Source organism: Pholis gunnellus (genome assembly GCF_910591455.1).
Source record: "Pholis gunnellus genome assembly, chromosome: 8".
In the NCBI taxonomy this organism is placed as follows: domain Eukaryota; kingdom Metazoa; phylum Chordata; class Actinopteri; order Perciformes; family Pholidae; genus Pholis; species Pholis gunnellus.
The window spans coordinates 20,376,139-20,393,154 of NC_136534.1; the positions used below are offsets into that span (position 1 = coordinate 20,376,139).

Sequence of the window (17,016 nt, forward strand, 5' to 3'; positions counted from 1 at the left end):
GTTGTTCAGGACCTAATCCGAGCTTATAGAGGAATCCACTGCAGGGCTTTACCACGATATCCTCCATATCCAGCACTTCAAGGCTGCTGGAGGAAGCTGGTCAGTCACATACTTTCCAAGTAGTACATACTCGCATTCACACAAAAGAGCTATTCTTAAATATGCAAAACAAGACGGGTTCATAAAAGAGCCGTTTCAGTCGTGGCCTCCTGCACAGTCTTTGTGATGTGCACAACCAGTTCTCTTTTGATTAACATTATGCCCATTTATGTTTCACATTCAGAACATTCTCTCATGACAATGAAACCCTAACACGGTGTCCTATTTTGCGAAACGGACTATTTTGATTTCATTTATTAACACTTGGCGAAAGAGGAGTTAGGGAGGAAGGGAAACTATGTAACTGAGGAGGCGGGGAGAGCCACGATGAGTTGCCAAGGTGAGATGTTTGTTTAATCTCACCCCTTAACTTCTCCTCAGCTTTTGAAACCCCTCAGTTCCTCCTCCACTCGTTTAATCTCTGTCAACCCCGTAAAGTGACAGAGAGTTGGGTGGGGGCGAGTGTGAACACTAGGGCCTTATCCTGGCCCTCATGGTGTTGTGACCACTTCCTGCTCCGTGGATGGGACGCCTCTGTGAAACTCTCGACCATTTCCTGTCGCCAGCATGCACATTCTACAGCATGTGCTCATACGTCTCCATACATGCATGTTAGCGTGTCTGTACGTGCCTACATATGCACATGTGATTTATTATGTATGCATGCCGAGGGAATGGAAAGTCGCAGCAGGATGGAGATCAGACTTATGATCACAAAACAAGCCCTGTGCACAGGAGCTCCCTGCTCTCCCATCTGTCCCATAAAGAAGCTACTGCAGGCAGATATGCTTCCAATGAGTTTTTTTTTTTTTATATGGGGGCACCAGGGGCCAAAGAGACATGTGTTTTCGTGCACTGGAAAGAGGGTGTGGAGAGTACCTGAAAGTGAAGACCTCGACAGGACCCATCTACAGGTTCGCCAAGGGAAGTTTTAATGAGCAGTTTGTGATTGCCAAAGTGTTTGTATACTTTGACAAGCTGGTTGATAACCTACATTAAAAAGTGCCAAAGACTTCTTTCCCCCTCTCTTCTTTGTCTGCCTATTTTTTCTGTTCTGTCATAATCAACATTGTCACTTGACGTAAGCTAAACTTCTTAGCAACATGTGTTTACAGTTTGATATCTCAGCATGTTTTGATGAAAGAACAATGGTAATTATCTCAGGGCGCTCTCAGAGGATATTCATTTCAGTGTACAGATGAGTCATCTATGGGTGGTGTTTTTTCCTCCCTCTCTCTCTCGCTCTCTCTCTCTCTCTCTCTCTCTCTCTTAGTTTGAGCAAGGAAGATGATGCTTTAATATTATTCTTCCATATCAGATTATTAGTTTTCTTCAGAAAACCCCCCCCCCCACCGCTTTCCTCCAAATGGATTGTGTTGTGTTTGCAGTTCAGCTCTCTTTTCCTGAGCTTAAGAGTTTCTTTTCTTGGTTTTCTGTGCTTTGTAATCTGTTAAACAGCTAAACACAGCCCCACATCAAAGGTCCCCATACACCATTCATTCACACGGCATCCCTACAGCGCAGATCGCCAACAAAGGCACTGTGTGGCAACCTTTGGAAAATGAGTGGGTGAGGCGACTCTCTCATGAGACGCACTGCAAATATTAATCTAGGTTAAATACGCTAGTTAGCTTTGTTCCTCGGAAATCTGTTTTTAGCGTATCTGGCCCTCGCTTCACACCGGCTGCGAGCTTTGTGAACGAGTGCTATCTTGTTTAAATTTCCCCACCATCCCCCCCCCCACTGTCACATACACATACACACACATGCACCTTCACTGTTTGTTTCATCCTTTCCCACCTGCAGACAGACTCTCCCCGGTCATCAGCCCTATATCACTCCCTGTTTCCACCTCCGCAACAGCTTATCATGATATACCGTGTATTTGTATTGAACTCCACTCTGGCATGTTCAGGTTTGTCTGACATGATCCAGGAAAAGTCTGCCTTGGGAGCCACATGTGCCCTGTAATTAGACTGCTCTCATTTCTCTTTAAGACCTAATTTTCACCTCCTCTCACCTTTCTCTCACTTTGCCTTTTCTCTCCTTCTTCTTCTTTTCTTTCTTCCTCAGTCTCTCTCCGTTCCACTACCCCTAACTTATCCGCCGTCATCGGACCAAACCAGTGCCGGGGTATAAATCAGCCCCAGGGACAGGTGGACATCTGCCAGCCATGAGGATATCCAGGCAGGAATGTGATCATCGATGCAGCTCAGAAAAAATATTTAAATCCTGACACTTTTTTAAATGAAGGGAAAGGGGAAAGCAGAAATTTGATAAAGAGGCAGTGGGAGGATGTTTGATTTGGAGTGATGAAAAGCCCAGTGGGTCCAGTATTCATTGCAATTTCAACTGAAGTGAGGCTATCACAAGATTCTATGGCCACTCGCAGGTTAGCGAGCGGGTTTATGAGTGAAATATGTGGGATAGAGACCAGGATGTTCTTTCAAGCCCCAGCAGGGTGTAGCACAAAAACAGCTCTGCTCCAACGTTGACCAGTTGGAAGAATAAAGTGAACGCTTGATTTCACTGCTCTCAGCTTTTCTTCCTTATTTTCCCATGAAGAGTTGGGGCAACGCTAATCAAAAGTGTCACTTTGCCCTCCCGAGCACATGGCTTTAATAGAATTTGGTCAAGACAGCGCTTGGTGGCCACCAAGATTTACAGCTGAGCCCACATGGATATAGTGCAAGGCTCTTAACGTTGAAGAAATGTTGGTTGTAAAGCTGTTTGCAAAATGTGACACGCATGAGTTCACCGTGTGTGCTGCGGATTCAAATGTTGACAACATCCTGAAACTAGCAAAAGATCCCCATTGTCAGTGTTGCCTCAGTTGTGTGGTCGATCATTGATGCAATCTGCCAAAAGAGGTTTTTTTTCAGCTCGCAGCTGTTAGCAATTAGTATGTCGACTCCTTCAGCATGGGAGTTGACATATTATTGAGATTGCATGTTTGCCATGTTTTGTGTGAGGCCGCTTCAACAACACCGTATAGCCTTCACTTTATAGCTGCACACTGCAGTAACATTTCTGAATTGAAATTGAAAATATAAAACTTTTTCTTCACCGTATTGTGAGCATCATGACAGCATGGGACCACTCTTCAGGCATTCTGGGGAAGCTCTTATGACCCTTTCTGTCAGCAGATTGTAGTTTATGTTGCATGAACACATGAGACTAGATGATGACTATCTAGAGAGTATAGTCCCATAAATAATATCGCCAGGAGGATAAGTGTGTTTCTTTACATTTTCCATCCACATCCAACAGAACCAGAATGAATGCGTTTCTCCATATTTCTTCCTCCGTGATAAATTGTCGATTATAAAGGAAATACGCTTGCACGCTTTCTTGTCAAGAGTTATATGAGAAGAATACCTCTCATATCCCACCAGTGAACATAGGGCTGCAGCCAGTTAGCCTAGCTTAGTATAAAGACTGGAAACAGTCAAAGCTATAACCTGCTGCTGGCACTTCATTTTTAGCTTACAGTAGCGAGCGGTACCGATCTTCTAACTTCCTAACTTTTACCAAGAAAGAGAAGAGCATTTCCAAAAATGACAAACTATAGACCTACAAAGCAACTCACTTGTTGTAAAAGTATGCTTTTACAGCAGCTACGCATCAGCTATACATGTTGTTGTTGTTTCTGTCACACTGAACTGTGCATGGAAAACCTGAGCTATTTTGCCTGGAGTTGCTCTCTGCCGGTTTCCCCCAACACACATACACACACACACACACACACACACCCACACACACTGCTCTCCTCCCTCCCCTCTTCCCCGAGCTTGCCCTTTTTAGGCTGTTCCCTTTTTTTCCATTTGAAAAGGGGGATAGTATGACAGCTTTTCCTGCTTCTTGTGGATTGGAGCCGGGAGAGAGAGAAAACTCTGTTACTCACCCCGTCTCCAACTTTGAGAGGAAGTTACCACCTCTTCCCCAGACTCTGTATACACACGCTCAGGCAGACACATACACACACACACACACACGCTCTTCAGGACTTGAACACAGCAACAACAGGGAATCAACTGAAATAGTCAGGACTGCTTGTAATGCTGTGATTCTTTCTACATTTGGAGGGAAAGAAGGCTTTGCCCGACGCTTTCTGTGTGGACTGAACCGTTTCAGAGGGACGTTTCTTGGCATCACAGACCGGTGAGTTTGACAGTTTTCAGTGTATGTATAGTACCATAGAAACCCCAGTGAACCACAGCTTTTCTGTCACTCTACTTTTACAATGGAGGAACTTTCTCTGTAGTTAAGTGTCTGCAGTTTGAATCGCAGCAGCTCTAGTACGTTTTTACTTTGCATGAATTTCTTGTGTGATTGTTTGTATTTTCATAATAAAGTGAGATTAAATGAGTTTTGGTAAAAGCAGAGTTAACTCCTTGATAAAGCCCTCTTACGCATGCTGTCGGCTTTTGTTTACAGTAATAACCATATCTTATTACGGTGTAGCACTCTGTTTTGCCAATAGCAATTCAAGACTAAGCTAAATATCCACATCCACCCAAGCAGTGTCAGTGCATCAGTGCAGTCCTGCTAAATGTGTGTGTTCTCTGCATGTATTCGATGTACCGCTTCCAAAGAGGAGCTGATGCTGCATTTATAGTTGAGACAGGACAGCAAAGCCCGGGAATGGCTTTCCTGTGCAGCTGCTATTGGCTAACCTTGTGGTGATTAATTAGTTGTCACTCTGCTACAATCAAATCAAACATCCTGTCGCTTTTTTGTGTTTTTTTCGTGAGGCCAGAAGGAGCAGACGCCATCTAACTCAAAATGAGGCATGAAAAGTGTGCACATGGTGCATATGGCTCTGTTTCTTTTTCAGCTGTTCCCCATATTTGACGTGAACTCATAGAAACATTCATGAAGGACAGCAGTTGACCATATGCTTCAGCTCCCAAAGTCTCTCTCTCTCTCTCTCTCTCTCTCTCTCTCTCTCTCTCTCTCTCTCTCTCTCAACTGGACGTTTGTGGTTAGCACCTCTTATCAGGGAGAAGGCAAGCTGAGGGAAGAGGGAGGTGATGGGTGGAGACTGGTTAGGGCTGGGCTGCTCTCAGGGGTCTCTTTTAATTCACACAATCTGAGTGGGCCGGCAGCACTTTAGCTGTGCCTCCTCCAGTCGATCAGATAACCTTCCATAGGATGAGTGTGAATGCCTGGTTAAGTAACCCCTTCAAGGCCGACTGGGAAGAGTTGACTTCTGTGTGACCTCTCCGAGCTATTCATGCCAGTAGACTTTTTCCTTTTCCCAAAACCCCACTGACTCAGTTATCAGTCGGCTTGTCTTATCAGTCCCGAGGATGGTTGTTAACTTACTCTATTTACCGGGAGGTCAGAGGTCAGACTCTGATTTGAACTGCATGTCTAAACTCCAAGGGTACCGATCTGTTTGCAGGGGGAGATACCGAAAGTTTCAATCTAAACAAAGCTGAGATAATTCAAGACAAAAGAACCCCACATAGCAGTTTCACAGTGACAAGAAACAAACAACCTCTTCCAAGAAAAGTGGGTAAAATGTGCGGTTATTTGTTTTTGTTTTTAATGTTTATTACAATAATGAAAAATAAATATCTCCTGAATGGCCAGAAACCAGTGCATGTGATGAAGCCATATTGTAGAAAGCCTGGAGCAACTCCATAGACAATGAATTTGGCTGATTTAGCAAAAAAACGAAATAGTCCCAGGGGTGTTCTCAGAGTACAGAGCAGCTTCTTTTAATTTTCCATTTCCCATTTAGTGAAATGCTTCAGAACTATTAGCCAATATTAAAAAATAAATTATCTTAGTCTTACGCAATGAGGTAATTTCGAATTAAAATATAAGATCAGCGATTTAGGTCTTAATGTTTACCGTATAATGCGTCTCTTATGTCCCAGTATTACCTGGACATGCAGAGAATTCTGCATCAAGAGTTCACTGTCGGTTGGTCAGGTTCTGTATTGTACTATTGCGCATAAAGCTAGTGCAAACAGCAGCAATAGAAAAGCTTCGACATACATGAATTGGAATGAGTTATAATTTCATGGTTACTCCTTTTTCTCAAAGCTCTTCAAGGCTATAAACACCGTATTACTTACAGTTCAGCCTGAACAATTGTAAGACTGTAGCCCACCACTGGCTCCCTTAAACATCCCAGCAAGCTATGACTCTGATTGGCCTCTACTGGAGATCAAGGATAGTCATATCTTCACTGTAGAGATGAATGAAAGATATGTGAAAATACTGTGATGATAGATTTCATGGCGCATATTTAGGCAATGACATGCAGCCATTCATCGAGATCAGCTTATCATCAGCTGATCTCTTTGAAGCAGTCTTTCCTATAACAGAGGGGTCCATTCAAACACTTGGCTCTCAATTGTTACTGCTGCTATCTCTTATTTTTCAGTCAATGCCTGTAATTCACTGAAAACTGAGATATCCTGGTTAGAATTTAAGGGGATTCATTAACCACTAGTTTTACCTTACAATCATTTCTATAATCCTGTTTTCGCTTTAGTACAAAGGGTCTTAAAACAGAACGTCCTAGCTATCCACTGTATATAAGAAGTTGAAGTACACCGTGACGTCACCCATTGGTTTGGGAACTGCTGTTTTGAAGCCTGGAATTTGGCATTTTGGCATTTTAGCCATCGCCTTTTTGGGGTTTGGCCGTTACCACCTTGGGTTTTTTACGACCAGCAGTGACATGAGAAGGTAAAGCTAAGTACAACTGAACGCTGATCAAGAGATTTTTAGGCAACCAAAATGTTACACTTTCATGAACTGAAACACAATGGGAAGTTCTAATACGTCTAAAACTCCCAAACCGGAAAGCATACCCTGCTTTATCATCTACTTTACCCTAAATGGGATGATCATTTGCTAAATGAACATCATGCTGCATTGAAGAAGACTTGAAACCAGCAATTAAAACCATAAACTCGGAGGTAATAAATCAAGTGAGAAGTAGAATCATTTTCACATAGACTTCTATATAATCAGACTTCTGCAACCAAAGAGTTGCACCCTGCTGGCTATTAAGAAAGATAGCAAGTTTGAGGCACTTCAGCATTGGCTTCACTTTTCATGCCTGGTCCTAGCTCATTGCACCTTCTATCATGTTCTATCATGCAGCAATTGGGTACGATTAATATCTTTTTCAAACCATCATAAATATACAGCCTCATGGTCATCAGATGGGAGAGTTTATAAACAAAAAGGTTTGCTCAGAGCACTTTAACCGGGAGATAATCCTGTTCATAACATCGTCGTTCAAATGTGAATGGTGACGTTATGAATAGTTCAATATGAAGATATACTTGGTAAGAACTTATGTTCTGCTTACCACAGCAGCTCTAATCTCCCTGGCATTGAGTGACCAGGAGCACATTTTAGAGTAATAGAGAAAAGGGAGTTTGATGAATGACTTGTCTCACAAACTGTGTTGAGCAAAGCTCCCATCAACCACTGATGTCTTACAGGGGCTCAGAGCTTCACTGGTCCAGACACTCGCCTGTTTAAGCTCGGGCAGATGTTTGACATGCTAATTCCAGTGGGTTTGCCTGAGCTTACACTCCTATTTCAGATACAAACCCCACACACATACAAGCATGTAGCTAGACACACACATATGAAGGGAGCAACACCAAAACTGAAACGCACAAAAAAATGCATTCTGTTGGTTGTGATCTGAAAGTCGTATTTACTCATCTCTATTTATAAAAAAATATGATGCCACTGTAATTCTAAAGAAACCATGACAGATGGCAATACTGTTGATGTCTACTACACTGGTCGCTATTATAGGTCCAGTAGAAGTCACACAGGCCTTTTAAATAGCAGAAAACGTGCAGCATCCTTCACTTTTACTACACAAACATAGTTCCTGTGACAACAACATTTCTGAACCTCCTAAATCTTGTGGAGCCGCATCATGTTCATGGGCTCTATAGAGTAAATGCTACGGACCCCATCGTACAAAAGGCATACACGTGTTTTCTGTCAGAGAGTAATCCGTAGGGTCCATGTAATTGATACAGTATGTGGTGTTGGCCTGCTGCTGGATGGTGGCCCAGATCGATGAAAAGGGTGAGATCATGGCTCTATTTTCAGAGCTCTGAGTTTGGGACAATCTAAAGCCCACTGCTTTGGAGAATCATGGAGCAATGTTCATATGAATCAATTTCAACGTACGGGAACGTACACAGACAATCAGTAGCTACCAACACACGGACACACACAAATAAACTATGTCCGCAAACACACACACACAGCTGTGGTTTCAATGTGGCTTCTGACTGCCATGAGCGCTGCTTGATTTGCTTGATTGGTAGCGTGATAACGACTGTATGAAGATGGAACATAGGATATCTTGGATTTACATAGTAAAGCATTCGGACTCTGCCTCTCATCAGGAACACATCTGGGTGCTATTAACCACTTGCCCTAACCCACAGCTCAGTCCCATATCTCCCATTACCTGCCATAGTCTACGAAATATGCTCTTCACAGGACAAGCAGTGCACTGTGGTTCCCTTTTTATGACCTAAAGATACACAGGGATTCATTGGGGGCAAGGGTTGCAGTTACTCTGAGGCAGGCTGGCGTCACATTGGCATACTGAATCATGTTGAATTTACAACCCTACCTTTGCTGAAAAGTGCAGTGTGTAAAGTCAAATAATAACTTGCCGACAATGCCTGACTGGTTTGAGTCTGTGTTTACTCCTGGAAAGGTTTTTGTCCTTGAAGCTGAAGCTGTTGTTCATTGAGTCCATGTCAAATAAAGTGCATGCCCAAAGCCAAATACATCAACACATGACTAAACAAAGCTTCCTGTCAGCACTATATGAAACACTAAAGCATATTCAAGAAGTTTAGATGAGATCGAATCGTCTAATGGAACAGAAACGTCAAAGTTTGAATGCTGCACAAACAACACAGGTTTAGATCTAAATGTATTTCCAGTTACGACCCGCTCAAGAGGAAACTTAATAAAAGTTGGGCAAGTTCTAACTTTGCATTCAGTGGAGCTGTTCGTCTTTGCAGCTGGCAGCACCCTGGAGTTCAGACTAGGGCCAAATATGATTTAAAATGTGTTTGACTGATTGTTTTTACCTACAGAGAGTGTTTGATGAGTGGGTGTTTTTCATCAGGATAATTGAGTGTCATAGTCTCCTGAACTAAAGTCTAATAAGTGCTTTTAACAGTAACACAGGCTTCATCAACAGATGTAGATTCAGATCTCGGACATTGTGTCCTTTTGTTATGCATAACGGTTGAGGCTGAGTTCATTGTTAATCTCCTGTCTGCATGAGTGAGACACTGACCACTGCTCCTAATGCTTAGGATTGGGTGCAGGGGTCAAATATCATACATGTACCTGGATGTATGTGCGGATTAAAATAAGTTACAAACAAATAAGCAAACTGCTGTCCAAGTTGTGTGATATGGTCGAAAGCTCCACAAAGAGCGAGTAAGTGGACCTTGGTTTGAGATATTACTGCTGTTTATAAATCAAGAATAATCTGTTCCCAGGCTTTTCAACAGGCAGAGTTTGCATCACCCAATTTTTATAACCTTTGGTTGAAGAGAGGGGGAGAAGTGCGACTGAAATCTGCATTGAGATATGGACAATATTTGGCAGAAATCTGTTTTCTTCTTCTGCTTTTCATCTCGCATTTGAGTGTAGCCACTCCAACTTAGTTCGTTTTACAGAATAAAACAAGCTGTAAAGGTATTTGCAAATAATCTCTGACCAAGGTCCGATCGAGGTCAACCTCACCTGGTGCTCCACATCGCTGTCCTGTTTCCAAATGCAACAGTTTTCCTCTCAGTCAGATTCTCTGGCAGGTCTTAACGAGGAGGAAGCAGCACTGACGGTTTGCGCAGCTTGAAACCCAAGATCTTTATGTCAAGAGGAACTTGGAGGAAATGCGCTCTTACTTTCTACAGATATGTCCATTGCAACCTTCTTGGACGTGTAGAGAACTCGCTGTGGCTTTCACAATGAATTACCTTCATCCTGATGACATTCATGAATGCTTCCACAGACATCGTGAACAGAGATCTCGGTCTGGACAATGTTTCTGTTTACCGAGTGGAAAGTATTCGCCTGCACCTCTGCTGTTCAGGGGAGAGCTTGAAGTTCCATTTTGTTTTAGTACTTGGAGTCAGTTTCCTGGCTAGATCACAGGTGTGTGATAAATGGCTCGTAGAGACATCCAGCAGATACATTTGTTATACAGTTTCAGACTCTTTGGCAGTTTGAAGGTTGCTGTTAAACGTTCATCAGCTGAGTTCTTCATCATTGAGAGAATAACTGCCAAGACCGAGCTTTGATTCAGTATATTTACTTAAGGGGAAAATGCAGTTTCAGAATGTGCTCTGCAAGCTGAACATATGAACAAATTACGCGGATTGGCTTGTTTCATGCTGTGCATCATTAAGTAGCAGCCACAGAATCAAAGCAGGAACGTTTTAATGAACAAAATCAAGAGCAAAGACACTATGTAAGATGCCATCAATATGAATGGCTGCTTCTGTGATCTCCCTCAGAGTCTGTGTGTGGACTTAAGTTTAAAATGAAATTTGATTGCATTCAAATTTTCATTCTGTTAAGCTTTGTCGCAGGGGAACCACAGAAAGACCATCCGTTGTGGCAGGAATTGTGGCGGCTGCACTGAAATTCAAGGTATTAAAAATATTTCTTTCCCCATGCGGTTTGGCGTGTGTCATTACAATGAGGAAATAACACCGACTCGCTCCCTTGTGTAATCTGACCTTTTCATCTTCAGTGTATGAATCAAATGTGGCTTGACTCCCTGCATAAATTCCAGTGAAGGGTTATGACTTTGATTTCTTCATTGTGAAACGGGAGTGTTGTTGGATGGTTTATAAAACAAGTAGTACTGGTGAAGTGTCTGGGGAAAAGTGCTTCTACTCTGTGACAGACTTTTGCTTTGGAGGTCCGCCCCGGTTATGAATGAACACAGTTGACATCCGTGTGCAGAAGACGGCTTAGTCATTCTGTCTTTGCATACTTATCTGAGACAATGGCAATGATCCTGATGGAGGGCTTTGACCTGGATGTTGTCCCTGCGGAAAGGGACAACCCCTGTGGGAAGGAAGCGCCATTGTGGTTATCTCAAAGTGGATGACAACGAAAATATCACAATACATGACAGTTTGGAGCTTTTCTTCAGCTCCTCAAAACCAAAACAAAACAAACAATGCTCAGTCAGAAATAGCGTTTGACCTCTTCTCAGACCACCACAACACACCACAATGTAATTTATGCTGCCGGCAGTCTGAACACATTTTTTCATCTGACCTTACAAAAATAACCCATTGTTGACATTAGCTGAGCAAAACCAATCATATTTTGGTTTGGTTTAATATGATATGAAGAGATGTAGACATATGTTTCCCACTCAATTTAAGGCATGTTAAGATGGGTTAAGAGATAATTTAATAGTCAGCAGCGTGCAAAGGACTCAGGAAGGGGATGCCTGAGTGTTTGACCTCAGGATATGAGGCCAGGAAAGACAAACGATAAGCCAGCAGGGACACGAAATAGGACTAAACATTAACGTCACAGAAGCTCAGACGTGGCACAAAGACACGTGCCTCCTCTTGCTCAGCCAGATGACTGGAAAATATTTGTTTATGTTTTACATGCATTCGTCTCTAGATCTGATTTATTATTTGTAACTTAATAATGGAAGGCAGAGGAAAGCTTGAGTTCCAACAGAATATGCCCGTATTATGGTGTCTCGATTCTTGCAATATTCTCACATTTATGGCAAAGCCGTTGTTGTGAATGTTCCCACTTGTCAGCACTGCCCAAAAATAAAGTGAGAAGCTTTTTTGTTTGTTGTTTAATTTTTGCCAAATATCATTTTGGGTTAGTTCTTTTTCTTCATGTCGTCATGGTTAGTGTCAGTATTTGCTCACATCGGGATCATTGGAGGAGTGTTGCTTTCATTCATAATAGTTACCAGGCATTTTATAATGCGACTTAAGTTTGAGTAAAACATGATGGGACAAAACAATACATTAAATTGCAAATGCATGTTGTAATTGAGGTCCCGTTTTCAAGGCTGTAGCGTAGGGCAACATCTGCAACAGGATAGCAAATTGGGTCACTTGGAGAAAAATGTCTGAAAGTTGAGTCATGGGATAGCACATAGCTGGGGAGGAAGTCTGTTAATAATTTCCTTCTTGAGGTAAAACAAAAACACAACAAAACAACAGGGTGGGATAATTGGTGTTTAGATTGGCTTTAAACAGTTCTCCAGTTGTCATTAACCACCAGAAACAGATGCCTGACTGTTGATGAGGCTCAGGTTTGCTGCATTCCAGTGTAAGAAGAGGCCAGTTACTGTAGGTGTCCAGTCATTAGCTTTGACCTTGGCTTGAGGAACTGCTGCAGTCATTCGAGCTGTTCACTTTATTACCCTCGAGACAAAAACAAAATATCTCACTGAAAGCCTATGCTCTCCGGCTCCGCTTGGGTAATCATGAATAGATTTCATTAGTCGGGAAGGATTAGGCTCTGTGGGAGTGAGGAGATGAACTTGTTCATAATCGCAAAGAAAGGAAGGAAGCTCGACAGGAAGACAGCGCGTGGGTCCATCCCTACGATGCACTGCAGAAACAAAAGGCCCACCGTCTCGCTCCCGTGGGGACAGGGGGCGTGGCCTGGGGGGAGCATGTTACTATAGTGACCGCTCTGTCACTTAGCCCCGAGCTCTGTCTCGGTCAGGCGCTCTGCAGTGTACATAAAATCTGCCAAGAGTCAGCAGGATCAAAATCTGCCCTGGAAAGCACCGAGGCTCTGTTAAACCAACTACAGCTGGCAGAGGAGCTTTTTTTTTCGAAACAGGGCTACAAGTTAGAAAACTTCACAGCGCAGCAGTTTTTCGTAGCCCTCGATCCCCCACCTGGCATGTAAAGCACCAACCCCCCACACGTTATAGGCCTTTATTGAGTAAAGGAAAGTGATTCTGGGGCTCGTGTTGTCGGATTTCTGGCAGATTGTGGTGCTTTGAGCTGCTACGGCTGTGAGGGAAAGAAGTTTGGGGTAGAAGGGAAACTTCAGATTTTTGTCACATTAAACTAGTTGGGATGTTTCCCCGTCTCCTTATTAAGCCAAAGATAACATTGTTTAGAAGTCTCACTGAAATTGTAATTCTCCTCACTTTTTGAGAGAACATAAACTACAATGACTCTGCAGCTTTAACTGTATTCTTCGACTATTCCAAAAATGACTAAACTGTTTTTGCGCTGTTGACTCCTGTGGTGCACTAGTGTCTGTGGCATAATGCAGTCCAGTACACCAACCATTAACTACACCCTCAATGATAAACATATAGTTGTAGTGTCTGATCATAATCTTCCAAAATGTAGAATTGTGGTAGATTTGTTGTATTGGATTGCATTAAACTGTATTTTTGTACCTATAAAGTGGGCCAGTGTACATTCCTGTGTTTTGTTTGCCCTGTACAGGCTCAAGACAGCACAGTTGAACCAGTGAAAACTGAAAAGCTTGCCTCTAGTCTCTTGCTGGACCGTGTATCCTGCAATAGGCCCGTCGTTGTTTGCATTGCAGACGCCTCACTGAGTTTGGATCTAATGTGGCTTGACGTCTATCTGTGTGTGTGTGTGTGTGTGTGTGTGTGTGTGTTTGCTCTCGTCTCAGGGTGGCCAAATGAACGGTTTAGCCTGAGGACCAAAGATCACAGGCCCTGATCCAACAGCAAGGGAGAGAAAGACAGAGAAGCGTGATTGTTTTGCAGCCATTATCCAACTCCTTTTACACCATGAGCTGGATCTGACAACGTGCTTCATACTTTCATTTTGTGGTAAGTTTTATACTTTATCTGTGCTCCACTTTCTGTTTACCTCTGCTTTTACCGGAGAATGTTTGCTGTGTTTTAAAGTTCATTAGTGAGCCACATTACATGTGGTTTACGTGTGTGGTTTTATGCTTGAATGTAACTAAGAGGTACAAAGAGGCAATATGCTGCATGAATCATTGAGGTATTCACATCATGACACAAATCAGGCACTGAGGTTATCAGTGGGTGCAATTTGGAAGTAAATGCAAACACAAACATGTGAATTGTGCAATTTGAGGACATCCATATGTTCTCTCGGTGTTGTGACATGTGGTTCGACTTAGAGAAAAGTGTGCACACGTAAGAGTGGGACGGCTTTAGAGTTCATCACCATTTCACATGAGCAGTTTTTTTTTTCTTTTTCCCACAGTCAGCCACAACACAAAGCACATGTTAAAGAGGAATGGCGTTAACATTTCGCTGGAACGATTAAAGGCACTTCCTTTTCATTTCAAACTGGTTTCTCCTCTGTTGCCATCTAAACTCTTATGTGTGTTTCATGGTGTAACACCATGATGTCATCAAGCCAGAGAGATGGAAAATGTTCACAAAATGGCAAAGTGGAGGAAAATAAGCCAGAGTCAGCAGGAAAAGGCTGCAGGAGTAGGGGAGCCGAGGAGGGTTGACCCGACAGCACAACCAGCCCTGGTTCGGTATTCAATCCGGGTAAAAAAAAAAATAAAAAAACATTTCCGATGAGAACCAGGCTTGTTTCTCCTGAAGACAAAAGCTACTGAGTGAGGAAGTAGCATGAAGGTAACACGGAGGATGTATAATAGTTACTGTAAATAAGAAACTGATTATGAAGGAGAATGGATTTGAACTGTTCTTGTATCATATCTGGTGCACAGCTCCACAGGTTTTACTTTGAGAAGGACTTCCTTGGGAGCACACGGGAACGGTTTAAAACACAATAGAGCTCCTCAGACTGACAGGATGCCAGGAGGACAGACTAAATGTCAGGGACACAAAAGTCCAAACAATACACATAAGTCAACAACACACTGCTCTTTTCCTCTGAGCTTCACAAATTGATCTGGGAGTCCCATCAGGCAGGAAGGAATCCTTTGTAGGCTCTTGGAAAATTGACTCTTGACCTCTTTTATAGAGGGCACTGTCATGGTTCAGAGACATGGCAGAGGCAGAGTGCCATGTGCCAAATGCGTTATGATGATCCCAGATTAAGCCAGTACTTTAGGAGGACACAGAGGAGCTTTTGTTTGACACTTGGAAGCCTCATCCCACCCACACTCCGTGGCCTATGAAGAAGTACCGTGGGCAGTGGGTTTGACATCCAGGCGCTGCACAGAATGTGACACTGTAGGAAGGGTGCTTGGGGAATATTTCAAAGACTTTCAGCACCTGAAAAAGCATTAAAATGCTGTCTATGCATTACACACCAATCTAATGTATTATGGAGTCATAATAGGGTGTCATATGTTTGTTGTTTTTCAGGTGGGAAGAAATCAAAGTCTAGGTCACCATGGATGTGAAGAAAAAGGAAATGGACCTCCTGAGCAACAGCATAGCTGCATATGCACACATCAAAGGTAAGTCACAGCGCAAGAGAGCAGTCATAGTGATTTCTATCCAAAAGATCAAGCAGCATCCAACGTTGTTCATGTTGTTGCATCCGTAGCAAACCCAGAGAGCTTCGGCCTTTACTTCGTGCTTGGAGTGTGTTTCGGCCTGGTGCTGACGCTCTGCCTCCTGGTCATCCGCATCTCCTGCAAGCCGCGGACCAACGTCGCCCACGCCGCCACGCCTGAGAAAAAACACTTAAAGGACATCAGCGAGGAGGACGAGGAGAGTGAGGACGATGACGATGAAGACGGGGACGATGTAGAGGCACCTATCCCTTTGCCCAGCACAGAAATCCCTGTCGGTAGTCATACCATCCAATCAAATGGGACACTGAGCGTGAACGTGTTTACTTCAGCTGAGGAGCTGGAACGGGCACAGCGACTGGAGGAGAGGGAACGAATCATACGTGAGATCTGGAGGAATGGCCAGCCTGACATCCTGGGGTCGGGAACGGGTACTATCGGAAGAGTGCATTACTACTAAGACACACAAGGCTTCAAGGGAAACACCGTGAGCCCTGTGAAGGACAGACATAGACCTTTGGGTGGGCCCGATGTCCCTGAAGCCTGGGAGACTTGTGTTTGATACAATGCAACATCATGGAAACAGGACAACAGTGATGTGACACTTTGATATGCCAACACTCAGCCCTGACAGAGCTGAACTATGTGATATTGCACTTCCCATGTAGCAATGTTATTTTCAACTGACTACATGACATATAAACCAAGAGGTGTCTTAAAGACTGATTGATATGGAAAAGATGCAGTATGAATGTGGGAGCTGACAGACACTTGAAGTAATCAGTCTGTTAAAATGTATGGCGCTTAATGACAATAATGCACACAGTTAGGTTTATGTATGTAAGAAGTGGAAAATGAAAGCATATATTAGGACAATGTATGTACTGTATGTTGCAATGAAGATTATTTTTGTTTGCAGTGAGGACAAATCTCCTCTAGACTGGTTAGTTTGTGGGGAAAAGAAAACAGGAAATTACATTGGTTGAACAAACACATATCAATCAGTGTGGTGGGTCAGATTACGCAATATGGTATAAAGACAATTACAATTGGACTCTTTAATTTATGAGTACATTAAATCCATGTCTGTGTTTTCAGGGATAATTCTACCAAAGGAAATGACAGAATTAAAGTATTACGCTTAAAACGTTTTCTGATGTTTCTCTTCATAATTCTTTGGGCTGTGATGGAGAATCAAGATGGAGAGAGTGAGAGAGAGAGAGAGAGAGAGAGAGAGAGAGAGAGAGAGAGAGAGAGAGAGAGAGAGAGAGGTACAATTACGGTAAATGTTTTGACAAGGTGGCCTCTTCCTGGTGGAGTTAGACATGAGGGTTGTGAAAGGAAGATGTTCTGATAACAGAATGGGATAACTCAGACGGAACCGGTTCCGTATACGGCAGCCTACATCACTCAAGT

The 17,016-nt window shown here is 43.0% G+C and overlaps 1 protein-coding gene across 1 annotated transcript; it reads left to right on the forward strand.

Annotated features, from left to right (window-relative positions):
• The first annotated feature begins 4,032 nt into the window (after positions 1-4,032).
• eva1ba (eva-1 homolog Ba (C. elegans)) lies at positions 4,033-16,733 on the forward strand. The gene is made up of 4 exons (XM_079163870.1): positions 4,033-4,260; positions 13,795-13,957; positions 15,449-15,543; positions 15,633-16,733. The coding sequence occupies exons 3-4, from the start codon at positions 15,477-15,479 to the stop codon at positions 16,058-16,060; spliced, it is 495 nt and encodes a 164-aa protein (XP_079019996.1). The 5' UTR covers positions 4,033-4,260; positions 13,795-13,957; positions 15,449-15,476; the 3' UTR covers positions 16,061-16,733.
• Positions 16,734-17,016: the final 283 nt, after the last annotated feature.

Excerpts from the sequence above, each read along its gene's own strand:
- eva1ba (XM_079163870.1), top strand. The coding sequence starts at position 15,477 with ATGGATGTGAAGAAAAAGGAAATGGACCTCCTGAGCAACAGCATAGCT. Across the intron at positions 15,544-15,632 it reads TGCATATGCACACATCAAAG|CAAACCCAGAGAGCTTCGGC; the intron begins GTAAGTCACAGC and ends TTGCATCCGTAG.